The sequence below is a fragment of the Rhinopithecus bieti genome, unplaced genomic scaffold (genome assembly GCF_001698545.2).
Source record: "Rhinopithecus bieti isolate Rb0 unplaced genomic scaffold, ASM169854v2 scaffold_19939, whole genome shotgun sequence".
Lineage (NCBI taxonomy): Eukaryota > Metazoa > Chordata > Mammalia > Primates > Cercopithecidae > Rhinopithecus > Rhinopithecus bieti.
Window position 1 is genome coordinate 3496161 of NW_016810019.1, and position 26600 is coordinate 3522760.

General features: G+C 43.9%; 1 protein-coding gene across 2 annotated transcripts in view; it reads left to right on the forward strand.

Moving 5' to 3' along the window:
• The window catches only part of NEDD9 (neural precursor cell expressed, developmentally down-regulated 9), a 201891-nt gene that overhangs the window by 164348 nt on the left and 10943 nt on the right, over positions 1-26600 (forward strand). For both annotated transcript variants that reach the window (XM_017891162.1, XM_017891161.1), the window contains one exon: positions 7659-8105. In XM_017891162.1, coding sequence (XP_017746651.1) covers positions 7659-8105 — 447 coding nt within the window. The remainder of the gene's footprint in view (positions 1-7658; positions 8106-26600) is intronic.

Here is a 26600-nt window from a genome sequence, read left to right on the forward strand (position 1 = left end):
CGGAGTGTCGCTCTGTCACCCAGGCTGGAGTGCAATGGTGCGATCTCGGCTCACTGCAACCTCCGCCTCCTGGGTTCAAGCAATTCTCCTGCCTCAGCCTCCCGAGTAACTGAGATTACAGGTGCACGTCGCCATGCCCGGCTAATTTTTTGTATTTTAGCAGAGACGGAGTTTCATCATGTTGCCCAGGCTGATCTCAAACTCCTGAGCTCAGGCAATCTGCCTGCCTTGGCCTCCCAAAGTGCTGGGATTACAGGCGTGAGCCACCATGCCTGGCCTCCACCTTCTTTAAGACTCTCAGGAGTTGCTTCGGTAAACCCAAAGACGAGTGAAAAATAGAACTCAGCAGTCAAAGTCATCTTCCACCGTGGGCCAGGAAATAATAGAAGTTGACTATAACATTGCACATACACACACATATATGCAATCTGCCTACTAACTTTTTGCCCTAAGATTTTGTTGGTTACATAGTAAACAAATCCTAGCATATGAATGTGTCTGTCCAGCATGAACCCTAAATCAAGCAAGAATACATGGCATTCATTCAAGTGTGGGGAAGGAGAGAAACCCAGCTTTTGAGGAAACCCTTTTTAAATGCACAGCTATATTGTCCATATCATGTTACCAAATCTCGTCAGATAGAGATTTCTTTCTGAGATCCAAATATCCAAATTTGCAATGAGCATTGGATCTTTTCATCAGCTCTCAAAAAGTAACTTCACTTTGGTATATCAGCCACCAAAATAGTGCTGGGTTCCAAATGATCCCTCATCAGATTGGATTGGCCAGTGTGGAAGAGATGTTAAGATTCCCAAGCCCTGGATCCACAACCACACACAGGGCACTGCCCCATAGCACATCCAGGGAGTATTAACAGCATCTCTTGCGATGCCAAAGAGTACCTTCGGGAGGCAGGTATCTAATGTCACATTTCTCAAACCTTCTCCCACTCAGACATGCTCAAAAGAGAAATCTATAGCTAAAGTTCACAAAGCTGGAAACTCTAAGAAAACTTGAGAACTCAGGACAAAGCGAATGATGTCAAGATTCAGAGAGGGTCCAAGATACTCACGTAAGCTTTGTAACCATCGTAGGGGTCTAAAAGAAGTACTTTACAGAAAATAAAAATTACTGCCTGAAATGCAGTCTGGGTGACAGAGGAGTCCTTGGTGGGAAATGCTGAACACCCCTCACCAGTGGGCAGAAGGATGACAGGGATTAGTGGGACAAAGTGGGATCCTGCTCTTGCCTTTCTGTGAGCTCGTTCAGCTCACCTAGTGAAAAGTGTGTCAGAACACATTCAGCAAATAGTACTGGGAAAAAAATTAGCATATCATAGCATATCTTATATCATATCATAACTTATCATATCTTCTGTCTCCTGAATGTGAAAGCTTCATGTCTGCGACTTCATAATCTCAAGAGGAACCAACTCAAAAAATTCAACATTCCAGATCTTCAGATGCAAGAACCTAAGTGTAAACCAAGTATTCTGAGAATTAAAATCCTGATACTTACAGATATCCATGTTTTCTGACTATGGCTGTTTCCTTCTTTGAGGAAAGCCCACATCCCCCTCTATCCCAAAGGTAATGATGGGAAGGAGAGGAGATATGTAGCCAAAATGGTTTGCAGTCCTCAGACCAAAGCTGGTTTTCATCAGTATGCACAAAAGCATGTGAGCCTTTCTCTTCCCTGTTGTGCCCCGAGACTGACCTTGACAATGTTCATCCCTCAGCCGTCTGCCTTAGGATTGACTTCCTTGACGATGGCCATTTCCTTGAATGTGTCTGTTTCTCAGGGTCTGTCCTCTGCATGCATTTGTGTGTGCAGGCACGCAAACCCACAAGAGTCCAGGCTAAAATTTTGGGGGATTGGGTACAGGAAAATAATGTCATTGAGAATGGGGCAACCCTGAGGCCATGGCAGGATCTCCTGCATGACAAATATAGAATGAAGTAAAAATAATCAGAGGAAGCCGGGCCATTGATGATGCTATCGGTCTTAGTGGGCTGATACACCAGACATAGTGTCTCATTTCTCTTAAAAGGACCGCATGAGTGGTCATGGAAACTACAAGTCACACCTCTCCATATATGGAAAAGCAGATTGTTTCTCTGACACAAGAGTAATAAGCTTTCTTGACATTTTGATAGCAGTGAGGGAAGGAAAAAAAGGCAGGGAGCAGTTGGAGGTGGGGTGAGTGATGGAAGTCGTCATGTGACCTAGAGCTCTCTGTACCCGCGTTCTGGTCAACTGTACAGTATTTTCTTCCTTCTCCTCAGGCATAGCTTGGGAACCAGGAACAGCAGAACCCAAGTGGTCTGGCAAAGTGTCTGAATGGTGCTCTGTCACCTAGTGCCAAAAGCAGATTGCTACACTGAAGGGAGAAAAGCTCTTAAAAGAGACCATTGTGCTTAATCTCACTGGGATGGTCAGTTCCTCTTGGCCTTCCTGTTTGCTCCGTAGTTGCAAACACTAGTTTCAGGGGGGTCAGGCTCCCGATCTGCGTCATTATCCTGTTTTAATAGGGAGGGGCAGGCGCTTTCCTGCTGTCTGTCTCGCATAGTCTCTGGCTGTGAGGCTTGAGTGACTTGGACATGACATTTCTCTTTCTGGTTCATTCATTTTCCCCACTTCCATCTGAAAATTCTAACCAAATGTCTTGCTGAATTCTTTAAGTAAAACAATTTCACCCTCCCCGCAGACAATGAGGAAATCAGAGTCCAGAATCCATTTTAACTTAGCAAACATTTAATGAGTCTATATTTCGTTTTGGATACGGGGGTAAAGTTCTGGAAATGCAAAAGGAATTTGCATCTCTGAACTTAAGGAGTTCACAGTCTTGAACAGGGCAATCCAAGTTGTACTGTAAAGAAACAGTATGATCGAGAACTGGGAAGGGAAACAGCCTTTGGATAGATACCCAGTCTGGTTAAATGGAAGATGGGTTTTGAGGGAGGAAGAAGTTTAATGCAGGAAAGCCAATTGGGAAGCAATCTCTGTGCTATAGAAAAAAAAAAAAAGTTGCTAAGAACCTGAATGAAGGGTGGCAGTGAGGTGGAAAGCAGGGCCCCACTGATGGATGGCAGCTCATGAAGAGACATAACAAACCTCTGCGGCTCCTTCTGGACAGCTGTGTGCATGCTGTTAACCAAGCAAAGCAAAGCAGGAGAAAAAGGTATTTGCACTTGCTTTTAGAGAGGAAAATGCCCATTAGACTGGATATAAGGGACTGGAGTGCAGAAGAAATATCCAGCAAAAACTATGGCTTTAGGAAATATTTGTGTGTTCAGATGTCATCCCATAGATGAGATTTCCTGTAGAGAGTAAGCACATAGTTGAGAAGAGGAAAGTGCAAAGGACAAATCTCTTTGGAACATGGTCACTTTACGGATGGGAAAAAGATTTAGTCTCTGATGGAGAATAAGGATGAGAGTGGTCAAGAGAAGAGGGAGAACTAAAAAGGAGGTCAGAAGAAGACGGTTTCAAGGAAGCTTGGGGTGGGGATCAAGGCTAGAGGCTGCTGCAATCAGGGTTCCCTCAGATAGGACTCATGATCCCAAATGCTGGTTTCCAATCCTGATTAGTGCCACAGCTTGTGTTGCACCTGCATTTCACTTGACTAAATTCTGTCCTAATTCTGGACCTCAAGACAAAAGGCCTGAATTCCTGTCTCAGCTCTAAGACTTTCTTGCCAGGTGACTTGGCAAATCATTAACTTCTTGAGGCTCATTTTTTTCTTTTGTAAAGTAAAAGGGTTGGACGGTAATTGTTTAAAGTTCCTTCTGGCTTTCAAGTTCTGTGCCCTAACTGTTTTGGCATTTTGCCAAGCTCTAGCTGCACTGCTAACTGCCAGCTGCTGGAGACTAACCATCCAACTGAATATAGAATTACATAGTTCTCTTATCTCTCCTTGATTTGTTTCTGTGTTGACCTTCCCTACCCTGGAGATAAATATCCAAGGTGGTGGGGCAGGCAGGAGAAAGGGTAGATCTTGAGTAGACGAAACTGCCTCTCTGGAGTTTTTCTAAGATAGCAGATCATCAGTTTCTGACTTTATGGCCTCAAAGAATCACACCTTTGCACTGAAGGAGAGGGTCCCTTCACCTCCTTGCCAGAAGAATTCATTCTTGATTTTCCTACTTACGAGTGATGTGCACTTTTGAATGAGATGGTTTATGGTCCAGCTGAAATTCATTTGGCTGTTAAGGTCTTACTGAAACCTTGCGCCAACACCAAATCTTTTCGAAAGCCCAGCTCCTGCCCCGTGCCTTTCCCTGCTTGCTGATGTATTATCTGTGTTGGAATCTGATGAGATTTATCCATAATTTATCAAGTAGTATCATTATTAATATGTTGTCTTAGAAGTTCCCTTGAATGCAACCAATGGTTTCCCTATTGCTGTTTGTAGGCAGATACTCAACAAAGAGGTTGCAGTGACAAGAACTCATTCATAATTCAGAAATATACTGCTTTGAGATAACAGTTCTTCTGAAATGTAATCGTGAGTGAGATAAATATCAGATAGGTATAAAACATACATAATAGCATCATTAGAATAGGACCAAGCCTGGACTGCGAATGGAGAGGAGGCAAGGCGGGGAGGGAGCCTGAAGCCCAAGGGCCATCTAGCAAATTAATTAAAACATCACCATAGCTTACCAAGGACCAGGAAACTAAGGCCCAAAGGGGAGCTGTTGCCTGACAAATAACACAGCTAGAACCAAAGACCCCAAATACCCAATGTATTCCATAGACATGAAAAGAAGAACCGGTCCTCTTCAGTACTTTATCATATATTGGAACTGAGCCCAGTAACAAGGACGCTGTGTGGCTGAGCTAAGGTGGCTTAAAGTTCTGGAAAGAGGATTAAACTGAAAGAGCGCAATTCTTTTCCCATCGCTGCCAACAGTGTGGCCGTGGGCAAATGATAGGCCTCCCCAGACCCATTTCATCATCTGTGACTCAAGGGCATTGTGTCCAGGTGATCTCTAAAGGTCTCTGGAGCTGTAAGCTTCAGTTGAGGAGAGTGGTTTGATGTAGACATTGGCTCTCTGTAGCTTGCACAGATATTAAAGAACTCATACTCCTGTTCAGCCAAGGCTGAGAATATGTATCAGTGTGTGAACAGGTGTGAGACTAGTGCCAGGGTCCTGGCTACTAACAGCAGTGTCAAGCGGTGCCAGAAACCTAATCTCTGTGGGCACTGCGGAGGACCGCCAGGAAGTCCTGACAACCCGTCCGGAGGACTCACCTGCGGTGCCTACATCAGCCCAGACTGTGGGGCTCTGAGAGTTTTCCCCGAAAAGCAGCTCACGGGCCGTTGTAGAAAGATTAGCCGGCTGCTCACCAGGTGGTAAGAAGGTTACTGGGACAGGAGACAAAGAACGCCCAGGACGACTCTCGCACGGGGATTTCTATCTGCCTCTGATCAGTCATGCTCCGGTGATCCACTTCAGTACCTCATGGTGCTCTTGGAGTTGGAAGTGGCCCAATTCCAAATGCTTTGAGCTGATTTATGCTGATGAGATCTGTAGCCCTTTGCCTTTCTACTGTTTTCTGTTTCTCTTCTTTCCCTTCTTTGTAGCCAATATAATTGCACAGCTACCAACCCCCAGCTCTCATACAACTGGCCCGACTCTGTTACTTCTGATTTCATGTTGGGGCTTCCCGATTGCTGAATGGGCCCAGAATAAAGGGACAGACAGAGGCCAGAGTGGTCAGCTCTCTCCCCACTTAATAATCTCAGTACAACTCTGGTGGAATCGTTTCCTGGAGGTCATTTTAGTAAAAGGACCAGAATCTTGTCTTCTGTAACTCTATGATTTCTCTTGTGAAATACAGAACACCCAAAAGATGGGAGAAGAGAAACAGAGGCAATTTTAGGATTATGACACCATCCTTAAATGGTTCCATGAACAGGATAAACTGCTGCCTGATTTTATCTTTATGTATGTGAACTTTTAATTGTTAGATGAAACCCAGCGCCTCCTGGAATATTAACTACCCAGTGAATCCTTCCCCTGAAACACACAGTCCTCAGTTTCCCTTTAGCTTCCCTGGCCACTCACCTCTCTGTGTCCCACACTTCCTGGATCTCATAACTATCAAGAAAAAGGACTTCAACCTTATTCTTGAAGAGTATCACAAAGCTTCCTGAGGACTGTCCTCTATGGCTTTATCTCCTTTCATTGCCCTGGCTAAGAGGAACCTGGCTCACAGCAGCAGAACTGGACCTTCCCAACTACTGAGTAGAAGGCAGATCCCTTCCATTGCACAGCCCTGCAGAGTGGAAAATGCGCACAACCCGTGGCAATGGGGCTGGCACGGGGGGTGCGAGGGGCGCAAGTCAGCCTCCGAGAAATGAAAAGCTCGAGGCTGAATGATCAAGTCCACGTCGCTAGAGAAGAAAACAGAGGGCAAAAGTCCAGACAACCTCAGCCGAAAATCCCACGAATATGTCATGGTATGAAATAAAGTCACGAACCTGCCCCATCCAATCCGCAATCCCTTCTTCCATAAATGAGCTCCACTTCAATGACATTAAGTGCATCCAAACATCTTCACAAAGCACTAGAGATCACTTTTAGTGTTCCAAGGGCTTGTGCTGAATCAACAACGTCCCGGACTTCTCTGTGCTCTGGGAAGGGGGCAGGCATGCGGGAATGGCTGCCCGCGTGCTGGGAAACTTTACTAAGGCCAAGAAATGAAATCTTCCCAGCCTTTGAAAGGCCTCCAAGAATGTGAGCACGTACCGCCTGCCCACTCTCTGCTGAATGCCTACTTTGGCTGTCTGCTTAGTACTGAATGTGCCAGACAGGCCTTCATACAAAGACGGAGAGTGTGTTGGACCCATGAAAGGGGAAGGCACAGCTTTTCCAATGTGAATGGCGAGATTCAAGAAGTAGGTGACAAAAGGGGAGGGCGAGGAGGGGCCCTCAGGAAAGGTATGCATAAAAGACCGAAAGAGAAGAGTTGGCATCCTCCTACGTGTTAATAAATTCGTTGTCAAAGCTGGAGATGTAGATGACTGCCAGCCTATGCTCCATGCTTGATGGCATGTCTATATGCCTTGCTTGTAGATTCTCTCTGGATCCGAGGCTCCTGTCATCTGAGAACAAAAATTTCTAAGCCCTGCCAAGGCATATATATGTGGACTTCTGTTGATTTTTCAACTCCAAATATAAATGCTATTTGTACTGTGTTATTTGGGATATTTCTTTTACTCTTTTCACCTCCAGTATAGAACAATATTGAGAAATGTTCATTGTTGTACATCTGAATATCTTGGGATTTTTTTTTCCTTAAGCTCACTTTCAAAAAGGAAGAAAAACATTTTTTATAGTGAACCATGCTCTAACTCTGTATCAGTGCTACTCATAATTCCTTGGCACGGCATCTCCTGCTAGAGGAAAGAACTCTTCTGGTGTTTTGAGCTTTTCCAAGGAGGCAGTCTGATGTCACTGGTGGCAGACGCAGTGTGTATGTATCTGTCTTTTGTCTGCACCATCTGTTTTTCTCCTTACAGTCTATTGTTTAGATTTATGCTTCCCTCTTTCCAGGAAGTGTGCCTTTCCATAAGAGCACGGGCCTTAGGTGCTAAAGGGATCGACCCAATATTCTAACACGGTTTCCTTCTCTTCCTTCTTTCCTAGAATCTTATGGCAAGGGCCTTATATGACAATGTCCCAGAGTGTGCCGAGGAACTGGCCTTTCGCAAGGGAGACATCCTGACCGTCATAGAGCAGAACACAGGGGGACTGGAAGGATGGTGGCTGTGCTCCTTACACGGTCGACAAGGCATTGTCCCAGGCAACCGGGTGAAGCTTCTGATTGGTCCCGTGCAGGAGACCACCTCCAGTCACGACCAGCCTGCCTCTGGACTGATGCAGCAGACCTTTGGCCAACAGAAGCTCTATCAAGTGCCAAACCCGCAGGCTGCTCCCCGAGACACAGTCTACCAAGTGCCACCTTCCTACCAAAATCAGGGAATTTACCAAGTCCCCACTGGCCATGGCACCCAAGAACAAGAGGTATATCAGGTGCCACCATCAGTGCAGAGAAGCATTGGGGGAACCAGTGGGCCCCACGTGGGTAAAAAGGTGAGTAAGTGACTAACTAAATCTTTGTTCCTACTTATTTTTTTTCCCATTGCACTTGGAGCATTTGGAAATGTTCCCAAAATAATAACTTGAAGCTGCCAAGAAGTAGATATAACCAATACCTTAGCTCAGGTATCGTGTATGCATGATTTTGCCATTCATCCATCATTCAGCAAAACCTCTTTGAACTACCATGTGCTGAGTATGGTTGATTTCCAGCCCTCCTAAGTTCCTGTGTCATCCTGGGTTACATGGGTTGTTAAACTGTTTCTCTCCATCTTTCTCATACATTAGCTTCTAAGCCTTCAGTCTGTGCTCAGATAGTTTCCTATCTTTTCTGTTTCTTCATGGAGTGGAACAGACACCAAATCTCGTACAAGCCTGATGATGCAACAAGGATACTCCCTTGGCCAAAAGCTGAATCATGACCTCGGTGGCCTGGCTGAACAAGGAACCCACCCAAAGTAGTGAGAGTGAGGAAACTGGGAGTAGGTCATGCTGACCAACTCATTCTGTAGAGTTGTCAGCTTAGTTTGACTCATTTAAAATGCATAGATACTAGTGCAATTGGAATGAAGCCATCCTCCTGTCCTTCAAGTCATTCTTATAATAATGCGTGAGGTAGTGGGTGAAAACAGTGGAACCTGGATATTTAAGAAGGAATTAACTTAAAAATACAGTGTGTGGGGGGGAGGGGGGCTCTGCAACACCCTGTATAATCCCAAATACTTTAGCAATTTGAGGCCAATAGAAATTCACTAATTGAACAATGAATGTTGAGCATCTAATATATTTTTGATGCTTGTGATACAGTGATTAATTAAAGATAAACAAAGCCCTGGTGATGCTTACATTGCTGTGGGGGAGACAGAAGCAACCAAGAGAATGCTAGGTAGGGACATGTGTTATCAGGAAAATAATGTCAGTGGACTGATCGGGGTAATATCCACAACCAAGATGATGCTTATGTGAACATCACAAGGGAGGGATTTCCTCTTTCATTTACTGGCAAATGCCAGTGGGTCCTGCAAGGTTTGGTATTAGGAATAAACCACTTTAACTGGATAAGAAGATATCCCTGAATTACAAGAGGAAAGATGCAATTACATACCAGAAAGAGCTTGTTGACCCTTAGAACACTAGCTATAGATCTGCCCTGTCCCAAGTAAATCTAATATGAAATCTGATTTTACAAACCTCTGTAAATTAGGGAGTATCTATTTGATGCTATTAGAATCCTCGGTTGAAAAAACAAAGGATTCCTTTAACAACGAAAGCACTAATGCATTTTTGGGTACATGGAGAGAGGCAGCCTAGAGACCCAGGATCGGGATAGTGCGGAAAGCCCTTGGTGTTTGGCAGGGGATGTGCCAGGGCCACCACCCTCCTGCCCTCCCCATCCTGGCCATGTCACCACACCAGACCCTGACTGTGCGGGTGGATTCCTTTAAACAACAAAAGCACTAATGCATTTTGAATCACCTTTTATATAAAAGCATGTTTTACAAAATAATTCTCAAGAGCACGCATGTGGCATGAGCTGAGTGTATGTTCCTTAAGAGGGATTCCTCAAGGGTGGTTCACAGCTTTTAGACTTGTACTGCCCATGACAATGATGCCTGCCTATAGGTGATAAACTGACCTGTGGCTTTTCAGTCTTCTTTGTCCTAGGAATTGTAGATTCAAAGGGAAAACGAAACCTGGCCTCTATCTCCAGAGGGGAAAAAGCAGTTGAAAAGTGTAACTATAAATAAATAACTTCTCTCATTCTTAGTCCCGGTTGTTTGCACCTTAAAAATAGCTCTCCCACATCTGAGCCAGTGTGAGGCAGATGGGGAGGCCAGAACAGGAAATGCTTGGCGGAGAGGTGGTGGGCTCTAAACTTTCATCACGGTTGACTTTGGCAGGAAGGTAGCGTGTTTTCCTTTTCAGACCCAACCTTTTCAGCTCTAAGTGGGAGAAGCCTAAGCCTTGAGACTCCTTCCCCTTGCATCTGCTGGGACTGCCCTGCAGGCTTCCCCCATGGCTCCCTGTCCTTCCAGAGGGCAGAAATTTTGACTCATCTTCCCTTGGATTGATGTCAAAGGGCTTGGGTGCTGGGGTGACCCTCAGGCACTCACATTCCATATTTTGTTTTTACTTTCTTTAAGTCTACACTCAGTAGAACATTTTCTGTTTAGCAAAAGGTAGATGAGTCCTGCAGGAGGAAATCAGCTTCTGAAAATGACCTGTGCCAGCCCTTCCAGGAGTTGCAGCCAGGGCAGAAGAGTAGGTCATGCCTGAAGCATTGCACAATCAGGGTCTGGGGTAGTGACATGGCCAGGATGGGGAGGGCAAGAGGGTGGCCCTGGCACCTTCCCTGCCAAATACCAATGGCTTCTCCACAGTATCCTGATCCTGGGTCTCTAGGCTGCCTCTCTCCATGTACCCTAGACCAGTGGTTCACACCCATGGGAGTGTGGTAGCCTCTTCCTTTCTTTTCACTCTTCCTCACTTCTCTTCTCTCTCTCTCTCTCCCCCCCCTTCCTCTTTCCCTCCTTCCCTCTTCCTTCTTTCCTCCTTTCCTCCGTTCCTTCCTTTCTTTCATAGTGGAGATGGCTTATCTGCTAGGAGGTGATTTTAGCCTTCCTGGCAATTGCAACTGCTTTAAAAAACATCTGTCAACATCTTCCTGAGTATAGGATATTCTCAGTGGGTGGGAATCATTCTAATGACTTAAGCCTAGGCCCTAAGCGATAATCCCAGCGCACTGGGGATCAGGCGTGGCTTATTCATTTTTCTGAGTTTGCATTTTAGCAGTTTTACTGACTTGCTTAATGAAGCATTTGCTCATTTTCTCTTTAAATATTTCATCTGTAAGATAATAGTGAGCCCAGAACTAGATATGCTTGATAGTTCAAGCTATGGTCTTTAAAAGCTCTTGAATAAGAAAATGAGGAGGCAGTGGAATCTTATTCTGAACCACCGGGGTGGGGTTTAAAAATGTTAATGGGCATAGAATCACCCCTAGAGGTAGGGACAGTGAGTTTAAATGCAGATTCCCAGGTCTTTCCCTCAGAGAAGCTAATCCAGTAGGTCTGGTTTGGGGCCCAGGAATCTGCATCGTTGAGCTCCTTGCATAGTTTTGGGGGTGGTGGCCTAGGACTAGATCTCGAGAAACACTGTAAAGGGACCATGAAGGAGCTGGGACATGTTCCAATCTGATTATGATTTGGGACTTTCCATAGTTCAAAATTCTCTTGATTTTGCTACAGACTGTGGGCTTTGGAAGTTTTATCCAGCACTGCTTTTTTCTACTAATGAATCACTTAAGGAAAAAAAAAGAAACAAACAAACCAAAGAGACAGTGCGCTGGGCGCGGTGGCTCAAGCCTGTAATCCCAGCACTGTGGGAGGCCGAGACGGGCGGATCACGAGGTCAGGAGATCGAGACCATCCTGGCTAACACGGTGAAACCCCGTCTCTACTAAAATATACGAAAAAAAAAAAAAAAACTAGCCGGGCGAGGTGGCGGGTGCCTGTAGTCCCAGCTACTCAGGAGGCTGAGGCAGGAGAATGGCTTGAACCCGGGAGGCGGAGCTTGCAGTGAGCTGAGATCCGGCCACCGCGCTCCAGCCTGGGCGACAGAGCGAGACTCCGTCTCAAAAAAAAAAAAAAAAAATAGAGAGACAGTGAATTCTGCCTTCTATCACTTCAGCTTTGCTCTCTTGGAAACTCCAACCTCTACCCACCCTCTTTTATCCCCTCCACACTAACTGACATTCATCACTTATTAAATCAGCATTTAGAGAAAGAAATATGTCATAAAATCCCCACCCTTTTAGGAAACAAGCAGACAGTATGAGAACTGTGGAGAGAGTAAGGCCTTCAGGGTTCAGCTGATGCTGGGTTGTTTCTCCATAGCTGTATATCCTTTGGTAAGTTACCGACCATCTCTAAGCCTTGGTTTCTTCATCTGTTTTATGGGAACGATCCTAACTACTTCATAGGGCTGTCATGAGAATTAAATGGAAGTATGCATAGAAAGTCCCTGACTCAGTGCTTAGCATGGCAGGGGCTTAAAAGAATGCATTCCCCTCACCTTGCGCTTCCTTTCTCAGAGTTTATTTTCTACTACATCAGCCCTGTTGTGTTTCTTACTACACACCGAAGGTACAAGTGCTTTCTTGCTAACACATATGCTGTGCTTTTTGAGTGTGTGGCTTTCTCTTTGGTTCTACAAGAATTCTGCAAAGGGTGGAAAAAAACTCTCCAAGTTATCTGAAAACCATATATGCTGACACCTTTACTTAATTTCATTGGTCGTTTTCACTCTGGGTTTTGTGCACAGGGCCGTTTTATCCATTAGACATTGTAGGCAACATGCCCAGTGTCTATAAGAATGTTTGAGAGCTGAATAAAAGATCTTTTGGCTCCAAAATATGAAACACAAAAACTGCAAAACAGAAATTAATAAACATTTAAGCCAATGTCTAGGAAACTATAGCATGTCTACCCCATTAATTCTTCTATTTAGGGCTCATAACTATTTCATCATATTAGAAAATAATATGTAGGTTATATTTTTCTCACTTAGCAAAGATTTCTAAATATGCATCGTGATTGCCAAGAACCCATAGGCAATCCTAAATTAAATGAGTTACTCATAGTCGAATAATTTGAAAAGCTGAATTATAAAAGAAGAAAAAAGTTTTCAATTTTTAACAGCAAAAGTTCTACTTACTATGGGATTATGGTTTGGGGTAAATGAAACCTACAAATGTTCAAACCCAAAGGCCTAAAAAGATCTAAAATCGTCTCGTTTCTCTGCTTCAAAGATCAGTGAAATTGTCACCTGAGCTTATTCATTTCACGGTTGATCTGCATGGGAAATTATGTGTGCTTCTCTGATTATTCTTTGGATGTGTCGCTTTTATTCTAACTGCTGGAACTATTTGTTGTACCTCTTTCTGAAGATCAGTTTGGGGCTAAATTACAAGCTCCATCAATGCAGGGGCCATGGCTACCTCCTGACTGCTTATAGGCTGAGCACTTGGTAGAGCATCAGCCCACAGATAGCAGCCCAGTGAACCAACGAACAAGGTGGAAGCGAGAATCAAAGTGTTAAATTAGAGTTAACCTTTAATTAACTGAAAGGTGGTTCTGATCTTATCACACATCCACCCTCACACGCTGCTGCTCCAATCCCATGGTCCAGCTCATTACTATCTGGTATGAGAGGTGTCAGATTATATACAGTCACTTCCCCTCGCTGAAGGACCTTTCAGAATGTCACTGCCTGCGTGCTGTAAGCGTAATTATTCATACACAATAAATGAGTACCTTGACGCAAAGCATGAGTGATATAAAGTTGGGCTTATCTGAGAGTTTAACTTCTGTGCATTTTGCCCAATTTAGACAAGATTAGTTAACTCCTCTGTGGTCACCTAAGGAGGAAAACTAGCCTTTTTTTTTTTTTTTTTTTTTTTGAATCAGGGTCTCGCTTTCTCACTCAGGCTGAAGTGCGGTGGCGCCATCTTGGCTTACTGAAACTTCCGGTTCCCGGGTTCAAGCAATTCTCATGCCTCAGCCTGCCCAGTAGCTGGGACTACAGGCATGCGCTACCAAGCCTGGCTAATTTTTGTGCTTTTAGTAGAGACGGGGTTTAGCCACGTTGGCCAGGCTGTTCTTGAACTCCTGACCTCAAGTGATCTGCCCAATTCAGGCTCCCAGAGTGCTGGGATTAATAGGCATAAGCCACTGTGCCCGGCCTGACTTTTTCCTCTGAGGAGCAGAACTTCCTTTCCATATGTGATGATTTACCTAAAATGCCTTTCCCATCTATTATCCCAGTGAACTCCTATCCATTCTTTAAAACCCACTCCAAGGTTCATCCCCTTCATGAAGCTTCCTCCCAGCAACCCAGCAGTTTCTCTCTTCTCTATGGTCCCAGAATATGTTGTATATTTCACTGATCTCAAGAGCTTCTTAAAAATGGAATGGTCTGACATAGCAATGCGTGTGATGGTCTAGACTGGGGTAAGTATTGCTTTGAGGTGGCCCTTGGAAAACTCAAGTAGTATTCAGATTTACCAAGATCCTATGACATCATCTTTAAGGACCATTTTCTACCTTCCAAAATGGGTCACAGCCAAATGTTGGCAGGAAAAGATTCAAAGGTTTTAGCCAGGTCTTCCAGGCTCATTCCTGAAAGGTAATGTAAGAAACAGAAATAGATTAGCTACAATGTTTGTACCTTCCTAGACACTGAGTCATCACAAATTACACACATACACGTACATACACATAACACACACACACACGCAGACACCCGTAAGCTGTTGGCTAAGGAACAAGGACTTCCCATATTGGAATTTGAGGCATTGTGAAATCTGGTTGCCCAGAGCGACACTCAGATACTAGGCAACTAAGTGCTATATATTAGCAGCATGACTTGTCTAACAACAAGCAAAAAATAGGTTTAGAGGAAATGAAAGCTTCCAGAAAAGTTAAACCCTGACTTCACCTCACTTTCTCCTATTCCCTGCCTATACACACACAAAATACATACACACCAAAAAATACTTCTAGGGCAGAGGGTACTTCAGTTTCTTCATTTATAAATCAATAAAATGCAACTATGTTCCAGAATTGTACGTTTCTACATAAAGATAATCCTAATTTAAATGAATTGTTTGCCTCGATACATGGTTTAGGGGGCTATGCAGAGAACTGAACTTGCCATCTAAAATGTCACCCCTGAAGTTTCAAGATACATTTTAATATTACACAAAACTGGAGGTCATTCACACTTGAAGGGCAGGACTTTATGAGCTCACTTTGAAAATGAGAAGTATCTTTTCTCAAACAAGTCACCAAAGCCAAAGCAATGAGCAAACTGTAACACCCCTCCTTAAAATTAACAAAGGTCCTTTTGTTTGGCCAGTGCCAAAGCCTTCAAGCTCAGTTGCACTTCGTTCTAAAGTTTATAGATAATGCATATTTCTAAGAGTGCATTAGTAACTTCTTATAAACCCACACCAAAGCAAACAGAGGTTAACCATGCTTTTTTAATGATTTCATGCTAAGTGACTGTGCTTATCAGAGTGAAGAGGTAAGAGACTGCTTTAATATGACGTCTGGCTAAGTAGGAGAACACTGTATTTGTGAGAGAGAGAGAGAACAGAATAAATTTATTTATTTAATTTCATGATAAAACAAACGATATTGGTTGAACACATCTTTTTTTGAGACAGAGTTTCACTCTTGTTGTCCAGGCTGGAGTGCAATGGTGCAATCTCGGCTCACTGCAACTTCTGCCTCCCGGGTTCAAGTGATTCTCCTGTCTCAGCCTCCTGAGTAACTGGGATTACAGGTGCCCACCACCACGCCAGCTAATTTTTGTATTTTTAGTAGAGATGGGGTTTCATCATATTGGTCAGGCCGGTCTTAAACTCCTGACCTCAGGTGATCTGCCCACGTCGGCCTCCCAAAGTGCTGGGATTACAGACATGAGCCACTGCGCCCGGCCTGGTTGTACAAATCTTTAAAAAAAGACTTGCTTGAATACATCATGCAAATACAGAACTAGAAACTGTCAGCAATCAAAAGCACTTCATTCTAACTAGCTGTGCCTTAAACGTTGTCAAGATAACTTCTAGAGAGACGTGCTGCTCCTGTTTAAAGTGTGTCAATGCCACTCACATAGGACAATGTGTGTTCTTCAGAAGTTGGATGTAGGCCGGGCGCGGTGGCGCATGCCTGTAATTCCAGCACTTTGGAAGGCCGAGGTGGGTGGATCACCTGAGGTCAGGAGTTCACAACCAGCCTGACCAATATCATGAAACCCCGTCTCCACTAAATACAAAAAAATTAGCCGGGCATGGTGGTGCATACCTGTTAATCCGAGTTACTTGGGAGGCTGAGACAGGAGAATCGCTTGTACCTGGGAGGCAGAGGTTGCAGTGAGCTGAGATCACGCCATTGCACACCAGCCTGGGCAGCAAGAGCAAAACTCCTTCTCAAAAAAAAAAAAAAAAAAAAAGGATGCAACTCCACTAACATTTGAAGAGTACCAAGGAGTCCTCTCTTTAAAGGGATCCCACAGTATATTAGTTTTTTGAAGCAAAGAAGCCTTTAGCAATGCCACAATCACCTCTGATTTATTTGATTAATTTTTGTAATACTTGGTTTTCTTAAAGCATGGCACACTTAAACCAGTTATTTGTTGGAAGAGTTTTTGTTTTCAAAGTCACCACCAATTGAATGTGCAGCCTTCACTGGTGTCATTACCCCATGCTTCCGTCTCATTTTGCAAGATAGTTTTAGAACCAGGGTGGGGGTGACCCCAAGGCAGCTCGAGCCTTGGCTCCATGTTAGGGATCGTAGAGAAGTACTACCACCTGATCCTCTCCACAGCCTCATGAGGTGCACCTCACAAGCATTCACTGTTCAGAGGAGGGAACTGAGGTCTGAGAAGGAAATTTACTTGCTAAAGTTAACTTGCTGCCTCCAGTGAGAGGATTGATATTTGAGCCCACGTCTGTCTGACTCCAATGCTAATGATTTTTACATCCCTGCTGAAGGATGATGTTGCCAAGCCCTTAAAGAAGAAGGCATATTTGGACACCTCATAAGCAATTTGGGTGCTAAATCATACCCTGTTGGCAGGATGAATTAAAGTTGCTGCCCAGGGCTCCCACCTCAGGTCCAGGGAGTAGCCTCAATGCTGAGGGAATCTGAATTAAGGAGCATGGAAGCTCCTCCCACCCAGCTGTAGTGGGCAGTTTCAGAGTGGGCTGATCCAGGAGTCCCGAGAAGGTCACTAGGGTGATGTCTAGACTCCAGTACCACTGAGAACGTTGCTATGTTGGCTTTCTCTGCCACATGGAAAGACTGTCTTTTCTTTTTTTTTCTTTTTTTTTCTTTCTGAGACAGAGCCTCGCTCTGTTGCCCAGGCTGGAGTGCAGTGGCGTGATCTCGGCTCACCACAACCTCCACCTCCTGGGTTCAAGTGATTCTCCTGCCTTAGCCTCCCGAGTAGCTGGGACTATGGATGTGCACCACCATGCCTGGCTAATTTTTGTATTTTTATTAGAAATGAAGTTTCACCACGTGGGCCAGGCTGGTCTCGAGCTCCTGACCTCGTGATCTACCCACCTCGGCCTCCCAAAGTGCTGGGATTATAGGCGTGAGCCACCACGCCTAGCCTAAGACTGTCTTTCAAAATGACTTCAAATTCCTCCAAATGGGTAACTTCATTTAACCAGGTGGAGGCACCTCCCAAAACACAAGTTACCCAGTTTTCAAGTTGTGGCTGTCATATAAGGAAGTAACTTTTTTAAAGAGAATTTACTTGTGAAATTAGAAAAGTAGTAGGTTTCTGGAAAATGTCTAACATGTATTGCTAGTGTAGGCCGCAGGGCATCGAGAAAGGTATACCGCAGCACTGCTGGCCCAGCTAACCAACGATCTCCTTCACTTCTCTGTCATTAATAGCCTGAGTAACTAACTCCACTTGAGTTCCCTCAACTGTGAAATGGCAAGTGACGCTCGATTATCTCTAATGATCTTTGCTAAAATTTTATGATGCAGATATCCTTATCTGATTCTTTCTCAGAACCACTTTAACAGCTTAATAAAAATGGCCTGACATCAAGAGTCTTTTTTTTTTTTTTTAAGAAAAGATACTCAAGCATTGATTATAAATTTCAACTTGACCCTTAAGTTTTGCAGGTTTTCCCACTCTTCCTTTAGGATCCAGCCCACCATCCCATCCAGAACCACAGTGCACTTTGGAAGACAGAGCTGTGCCAAAAGACAGCAGGAGCAGGCAGGGACGCAAGGAGGCAGGGGCTGGAGTGTGCTGAGCCAGTGAGAATCAGTCTTTGACAGACCCAGGTCCTGGACCCAAAAAAACTTCCAGAGTTCCCCACTAAGGAGCACCCTCATCCCTGTTTTGTTACCAAGAGCTAAGAAAGCACTTCATCCTGGAACTCATTGTTTTCTGCCCATTTTCCCCTATTTAATCCTATTGGATTTTGCAGAAGACATTTTAGGCCTGGTATCTCTGGACACGACAACCACCTTCAGAGCAGGCACCAAGTTCTGCCTCGTGAGTGGTTGGGCTCATCAGCTACTGCCTGTCTTCTTCCAGCGAAACCATGAGAGTTCTCCTATTTAGGAGGAAATGATACCAATCGGTATTTGGATCCCCAAATTCTCATCTCTCACCTCCTCTCCATAGTCCCATTCCCATTAGGGCAGTCTGCGGGCATCTCTCTAAAATCCATTTCCCAGTGTAGATGTAGTGCTCAGTGTCCTGTTGAATTTATTTGGACATCAGAAGAGCCAAAATACCTGTGCTTTTTCATAGTTTTCATTCAAAGAACATTTCAGTCCATGAGACAGAAAAAAAAATGGCTTTGCTGTATCCAGCTTGTCACAGGCTTGTATTTGGCATTGTTCTGAGAAAGACCTTAACCACTTGTGAAACCCAGACGTCATTTCCCGTCGTGTTCTTTCATGTTAAATGCTCCTAGCTGCTCACTGGTGCTTGGTCACTCTATAACTAAATATTGCTTTAGCACTTGCTACACAAAGAGCTTCCTGAAAGCAGCAGGGGAGACATGCTAGGGGCTTAACAATCGGGGCACTGTTTCCATTGAGCGGGTTTGCTGCCCAATGCTGTGTCAAATGAAAGTGACCCAAGAGCGCCACTGCTCCACTTCTGAGCTTCCAGTTGTGACTTTTTCCTCGCTGGGGAAAGAAGCTGGCTGTGATTTAGATGTGGCTAGCAAAAGCTTTGGTTCTGGCATAAAATCAGGCGTCAGAACGACTTTGAAAGAAAGTAAATCACCTCCCCAAAATACATGGGAAAAAAACTTCATGAGCACAAGGGAAGCATTTGGAAGGGTTAACCATGGACACGGCTTACGAGAGTGTATTTTTAAGGCCAGACTCAGTTTTCATTATATTGTTGCTATGCAAGTAAATAAATGAGCTCACCGCTACACCCAAGCTGGGCAGAACAAATTTACAGAGAATTAATAAATCCAGGGTAGGCAACATGTGGCTTTTCCTCTGGTCATAGAAAAGCAACCAGTACTCTTGGATTTTAAACAGGCAAACCTCTGTAGCTTTACAGTTTCTGAAAACTGGATCCCAGTTCTTACGGGCAGGCAGTGATAATGGTAATGTTTCTTTTCCTCGGGTTTTCTTTAAAGGGAAGGGATCAAATAGTTCATTTAAGACAAAGAGGTTATTATAAAGTCTAATAAATACTGTGGTAGCTCTGTTAATGCTTTTCAAGGGCATTTAAGTGAAAGAAGTCCTTTCCAACAGGCAGTTTTGGAAAGCTAAACACTCTTGTTAATTCATGAAACACAAAGAGAGATAATATAAATAAATCAGGGGCTGGGGAGGAATTAGAGATAGACAGGAAGGAGTCAAATTTTACTTCGCACATATGCCAAGAAAAGTGCAAATACATGACTGTTAATCAGTAAAACATACTTTTAAATTCAGAGAATCATAAGTACTATGAATGGTGAGGTTATAAATCTGTAATCATTATGGCACATGGACACTTTTTAACTTCTCACCAATTACCCATTGTTATTTCCTGAGCACCTCCTGGGTTACCTAGCTTCTGACTAGGCCTTAGGGAAGGACACAAGAAGCTGATTCCACACATTACTGCTCTACTAAATTCGTGGGTAAACTCCACTGCCAATAATCAAAGCATTATCTATATTGGAGGCAAACAATTGCACAATTCAGGCTATTTGTAATGTTGCTTTGGATTGTAGAGACTTAGAGAATCATGGGACATAGACTCTAGAACAGGTCTGTGTCCCATCATTCTCTTAGAAGAAAACCTTTCAAGTACTATTTCTTATTGTTTTTTAAAATCTTGTTAAAATGACAAAATGTATATATTTTTATAATTTTAAATTTTGATGCATGACCAACTAGCAAACTTCCCCAGTCTCCTCTCCATCCCATCTCTCTGTCTCTCATCCACTCCACCCAATTCTTCCTTTCAAAGAGTAGGATTTTTCTGCTTCATTTTTTTACTGCTTTGTTCTTACTTAGGGTTGCTGGAAGCGATGAGAAGTCATGATAAGTAGGTGGGTGACCCACAGGGCTGGCATCAGAAGGAAACATAGCAAAACATGGTAGATATGAGGATTGCTGTGGGGAGAAGGATTGGCCTTTGTGAGTGACAGCCATCTGCTCCCTTCCCACTTCCCTTAGTGCTCCATTGAGCTAGCAGCACGCAGCTGAGAAGTTGAAGTGCTCCTGACCACATGGCCTTTGCTGCCACTGCTCTGCCCCTATCCCAGGCACCTAGCCAGCTCTGTATTAAGGAGGTGAAGTGGATGCCCAAGAAAAGAAGTGCCCCCAAGGAGACTTGCTGAGACCTTGAACAAGTGACACAATGTGAGCAGAAGTTGTCCTGATAGAAAATGCTTTGTTTTTAGGCATTCCAGAGAGATGGGCAAGTGTCCTACTTCTTGGTGAGATCCTCTAAACAAACCCAGCTTGTGAACCTCCACTGAAAAGATCTCATCTGATGAGCATTTTAATAAAGTGTCCTGAGTTTGGAGCCTTGCCATCTTTCTCTTGGATAAATATCTTTATCTCCTAGACTTGGAAAAACACATTTTCTCCTAGGGTTTCCCATTGGTGTATCTTGAACTGCTCTGGTGATAACCGTAATAATGCCAATACTGATATGAACAGCAGAAAACAGTAACCCAAAGAACTCTACAGATGATCATCAAGGACCTCTGTCTCTTACCATTTGCTGCTTCGGTTTGAAATTCTCACGGCCTCTTAGATCTCACTTTGAGCGCTATACATTCCTAAAGATTAATTTCTTTCTATCTGACTTAGATTTAGGAATGATTAAAACATGATTAATGTTTTCTCCCATGATTTGATCATAAAACATTTTGAAAGGAAACAGCCTTGAGATCTGTGATTACTAAGGTATACATAACATTCTTATCGCATTAGAAAGCAAGAATTGACTGTTGCTTGTCTTGTTCCTCTTGTCTTGTCCCCTGAATTCCTGTTTATCTTTGATTGTATGTGGGACATTGCATTTTTAATACATTTGTAGAAATAATGTGAAGCCTATAAAGATGTTTTCTGCCTCCAGAGAGAATTTTGTTTCCTTCTGCCAGCCTCATAGGCAAGCATACATCTGATTCCATGCTTTGAGATGTTCTGGCAACCCTGATGTCTTCAGCCTGTGCAAGGGTGGGTTTACTTCCAGTTAATCCTTATTTTGGATATGGTCCTTAGAGTTCCAACCCAAAGTTGGGGGTGGTTTGGGGTCCCTACTTTGGTGAGCCCTATAGTTCAATGTTCCCCCTTACCCAAAGAAGCTGTAGAAAACCCAACACAGTCTCCCAGGAACCTGTTTCAGATCAGCAAAAAATAGCAAATGCCCCCAAGGAAAAGCAGTCTAACCTCTATTAATTCTTCTCCCAAAGTTTGACCTAGTTATTATCCTTTAACTCTTGACACTATTAAGAAGATCTTTTCTAGCTTTTCTTCATTTTTCTAAATTGTCTTCAGCAAGATGGTTAATTCAATTACCTAGTTCATGATTTCTGGAAGTCAAAGTTGAAAGGTAAAATCTATATAGCCTAGGTAACAATTACAATAACAATAGCTAAGGCTTATTATGGCTTTATGCCAGGTACTTTATGTACTTGATCTCATTTAATACTCATATAGCCTATGAGGGAAGTATAATTTCTATTTTACTTATGAGAAAATAGGCTTAGAATGGAACCTTGGTTCTCATAGCTTGTGAGTGGTAGAACCGGGATTTAGATCCAGCTCTGCCTGAGTCCAGCTTCTGTTTGTCAATCACTTCCCTCTTCAGACCTAATTCTTCCAATAAGCAACAGAAAAAGACACAGTGGGACCATGGCCTCTGGCACACAGCTTCTCATGAACGAGCCTATCACACATCCCCAGAACTAAAGCAAGCGTATGTTCCTTCCGATGTCAAGGTAAAAAGCAGGGTTTGTTTTGGCTTTTCTTTTCCAAAACACTCCTCCACATGTTTCTGGTTTGTGGTTAAGAAGAACCCAGGTGTTCATGTCACATACGAGCTCAACTGGGGAAAAGGAAACCATCCAGCAGCCCTCCTTGCCCTCCAATAGTGGCTTCACCCAATTTGAGGTGCATTCTTCTACAGTTTCTGATTTCTTAACTTCACCTAACTTTCCCTTGACTTCTTGGCTCCCTCTCTTGCCCAACACTACCATGCATGGCTGATAGGGCACCATTCTGCCCCATATCCCATGGGTTCTACTTCACCAGAGCTGGCTTACCTGGAAATCAAGCTTATTCTATACTGGCAGACCTCACGCCATCTTGCTTAATAGCCTTCAGTTTTCCTTTAGTTGATTAATGTATCACTCAATAGAGTTATGCAATATCTACTGTGCTAGACACTGTACTAGGCCCTGTGGTTTATATTTAAATGAAGAAGGAATGATCTTTGACTTTAAAATGCTGGAAGAAGAGATGAGATGCACTGAGACCCTCAAACCACAAGTGATTAAGTGCCATTAGAGATGTGTGGATCACTGGCTCAGGGAGTTCCAAGGACAGAGACATATTATCTGTTTGAGAAGGGCTTGATAGGGGGAAAGGCATTCAGCCAGGCCTTGAAAATCAATTAAAGTTTGAATATGAGGAAAGAAAGAAGAGAGTCTCAGACAAGGGCACGGCATGGATGAAGACACAGAGGTGTGCGCGTGCAGGGCATCTGTGGAAATGGACAGCTCAGTTCTCGCCAAGGAAGGGAGTTGGTGCAGAGCATGGGGACCCTGCCTTCAAAGGATTTCCAAGAGGAAGGAGGGCAAAAATACACAGATGAAGGCAAAGACTGGCAGCCCAGAGGCCACAGACATGTTTAGTTTGGCCAAGACACTGTTTTTAAAATTTAAGCCAATTTTGAAAACCAGTTTTCACATAAAATTCCAAATTTCTGGCTTCTCCTGAAAACATGAAAGATCCAGCAACACAAGGCACAATGTCGTCCTCCTTTCGGTAGCAGGGGGTTCTGTCTCCCCAGCACCAAAGCCTGGCTTGTTTCTTCCGTACACCCTACTTGCTCGGTCCTCGAGCATGAGTATAGGACCCTTGCTCTGCTATAGGTACCAGCTCAGGGAACACAGATGCAGAAACATCAGAAAGAACCCTTAAGGGCCTCTCATCCAGCTTGCTGACTGTCATCATGTTGGTTCTCAGACCACCCGATCTCTCTCTGCTACCCAAACACAGACCCTCTTCTTTAAAATTTCAGCACGCATGGCTTTCAAAGTTATGAGGCATGAAAGTGTCAAAAGCATCTCCAAAAACTCATGCCGCCAGGATCTGAGACTCAAAACAGTGTGGATCAAACACCATCAAAGTGTGGGGCAGGGCAATCCGAGTTTGTTTTCTTGTTTTTATGTAAGCAGATTAATTAGAAAACTAACATAACGCCAGTCTTTGGGCTTTTGATCCTATCCTGCCGGGACCCAGACTTGGAGATGTATTAAATGGATTCTTCCTTTTCTAAATGTCTGCAATCTGCCCTTCTTGACTTCATAGCTCTTCTCAAAGTCTCTGTCTTGGACCCTCCCGTTAGTTACTGAGAATGGCATACTAATATCTGAGAAAGGTTGAATTCCTCCTGGGGACAGAAAATCCACATATGGAAAGTGCAAATCCTGTGCCGAGTAATCACTAAAGTAGTTGCAGTAGCTTTGGGTCATAGAGCCCCAGGAGACCTCACAATTTAGCCCCCTTCCTGGCAACACTAATGAATTAAGAGGTCAGTTTGGTAATTCCAAAGGCTAAGCCTTTGTAACTATAAATAAATACATAGAATGAAAGGAATGTAGAAAAAAAAAAAAAAAAAAAAAAGCAAACGGAGGGGAAAGGAAATGAAAACCTGACTTGATTTCATTGAGAAAATTAGTTTTAAAATGCCCTTTGTGTAGCAATTCCTTTAATGCCTCACTGAACAAATGCCCAGGAGAATTCTTCCAAACTTGAGGTCCCCTTAACCAGACCTTGGCGTGCCTCTTAGACTGAAGTTCGGCAGTTCTGGGAGGTGGAATGAGGAGAGATCGTAGGAAGGTTTTTGTGTACTTATGTCAAGCAGCAAGAAAAAGCCTTAATGAACCACAAAACTGGAGACTTTGTAAGGTACAGCTCAGTCAGCACTTTTCCTCTGAGGAGAGAACACACAATTGGCATGAAAGTGACCTAAGCAACAGGTCGAGGCAGAGAATGTCCAAAAGTAGAATACTTCCAGCTCCCTGATCTTCATACGTCAGAATGCGGATTGCTGCACTGGACTTGCCTGACCAGATGCAAAACGCTGGTCCCATTTAAATGCCATTTGTGGACCAACGTGAATTAGATGGTAATGTCAGGAAGGCTAGAGGGGGGCAGGGGCTGCTGTATCTAGCTGGCTTTTTCCCCCTGTGGTTTTCACCATCTGTTTCTTTGAATGCATAAACAAGGAAAATGACTGGTTTGGAATGCAGAGTTTTAAAAAACCAGATGACCACAGGCATCCTCTAAATGAGAAAGAGAGAGCAAGTTGGGGTTCTGTGACATTTGTCAGGAAGTGAAACGTTAAATACTGGGAAGCATTAACGCTCTCTGCCAGGGAGGATCCACAAAGGCAAGGAAGCACTTTGGCGGTGACCCTGCCTTCCTTTTCTGAGATCGTGCTATGTGTTTATATGTCACCTAGTGCTATTTTCAGACACCAATGCCACCCACTCTAGCTCCCAGCCCCCTTCTGGGTTTTTTGTTTGTTTGTTTGTTTTGTTTTGTTTTGAGACAGTCTCTCTCTGTCGCCCAGGCTGGAGTGCAGTGGTGCAATCTTGGCTTACTGCAAGCTCCACCTTCCAAGTTCATGCCATTCTCCTGCCTCAGCCTCCCCTACAGGTGCCCGCCACCACGCCCAGATAATTTTGTGTATTTTTAGTAGAGATGGGGTTTCACCGTGTTAGCCAGGATGGTCTCAATCTCCTGACCTCGTGATCCATGCGCCTTGGCCTCCCAAAGTGCTGGGATTACAGGTGTGAGCCAGCGCACCTGGCATGTTTGTTTGTTTATTGAGATGGAGTTTCACTCTTTTTGCCCAGGTCTGGAGTGCAGTGGCACGATCTCAGCTCACTGCAACCTCCGCCTCTCGGATTCAAGTGATTCTCCTGCCTCAGCCTCCCAAAATGCTGGGATTACAGGCATGAGCCACTGCGCCCGACATGCCCCCTTCTGTTTTTTAAACAAAAGAGGAACAGTTAAGTTGGACTCCAGCCTTGGTTTCCCATTAGCATTATTGCTAAGTTGGCAACCTTGGATAAAATCCACTCTTGGAAACTTTTAAGCTGAACAAAAGCTGCACTATGAGCAGGTGCTATGATAAAGCCAAAACAGTCCTCTAAGTAGAGGGGCTGATGAAATAGACTAACGGGAGATCTTCATTTCTCTCCTGGACAATAGTAGTAAAAAAAAAAAAAAAATCATATAAGGGCATTAGGAACACAGTGTGTTTTTCTTTAGCAAAGGGCATCCTGCTTTAAAAAGGAAAGTTTGCTATGCACAATACAGTGGCCACTCTATAAAGTGGTTCTGTATGCTCCATGAGGTCCATGCCAACAGACCTCAAAGCAATAGGTTCCTTTTTTAAACCCAAGACAGTGGAGAGACTTAATGGAAATTTTGAGTGCATACTAATCTCCTTTACCTTCACTGCAAGAAATAATCAGTTGTAAGCAGTAGGGATTTAAAGCCAAATTGAACTCAGGCATTTTTAAAGCCCCTGGGGAGAAGGGCATTGGTGCATTTGGCTGAGTTCCACCCATTTCAGCATAAGACGGACGTGGAGCATTTTTCACATAGTTTTGTAGGCAGCCTGACGCCAGAGTTTTCACTTCAGAGAAAGGATTACAAGTTGATGGTTTCTTAGGGAACAACCAACTCTTCCTAATTTGCAATGTCTGGTCTCCTCAAAGATGTCGTGGGCAATGCTTGACACGGGCACTGTTAATGACTTGAGGGGTGGGGGTTAGGCAGAAACAAGACCCTGAGCATTTAGAAGCCCTTGGAGGATTACTTATGTTTCAAAATGAGTTAAGTTCAAATAATTTTTTGCTGGTGCTTAGCACACCAATGAAGTATGTAGATATGAAAAACAGGAGGCTGTTAGGTAAGATTCATTTTGTTGGCACTGGTTCCAGATGCCAGCATCGTGATGAACGCTATTTGACTTCTGACATCCCTTGACGTAGGTACTGTTGGGGATGTTTTCTTTCCTGGTGGAAATGGGAAAATGATTAGAGACCAGAGGTCAGGAGATCTGAACTCTGTTCCCGGTGCCTCCCTGGCTCAGTATTTTGTTTGTTTGATAAGTTAGATTGAAAGCTCCCAGAGGTTTCTAAGGATAGCACAGTTTGAGCATTGGCTTTGTAAAAGTACTCTG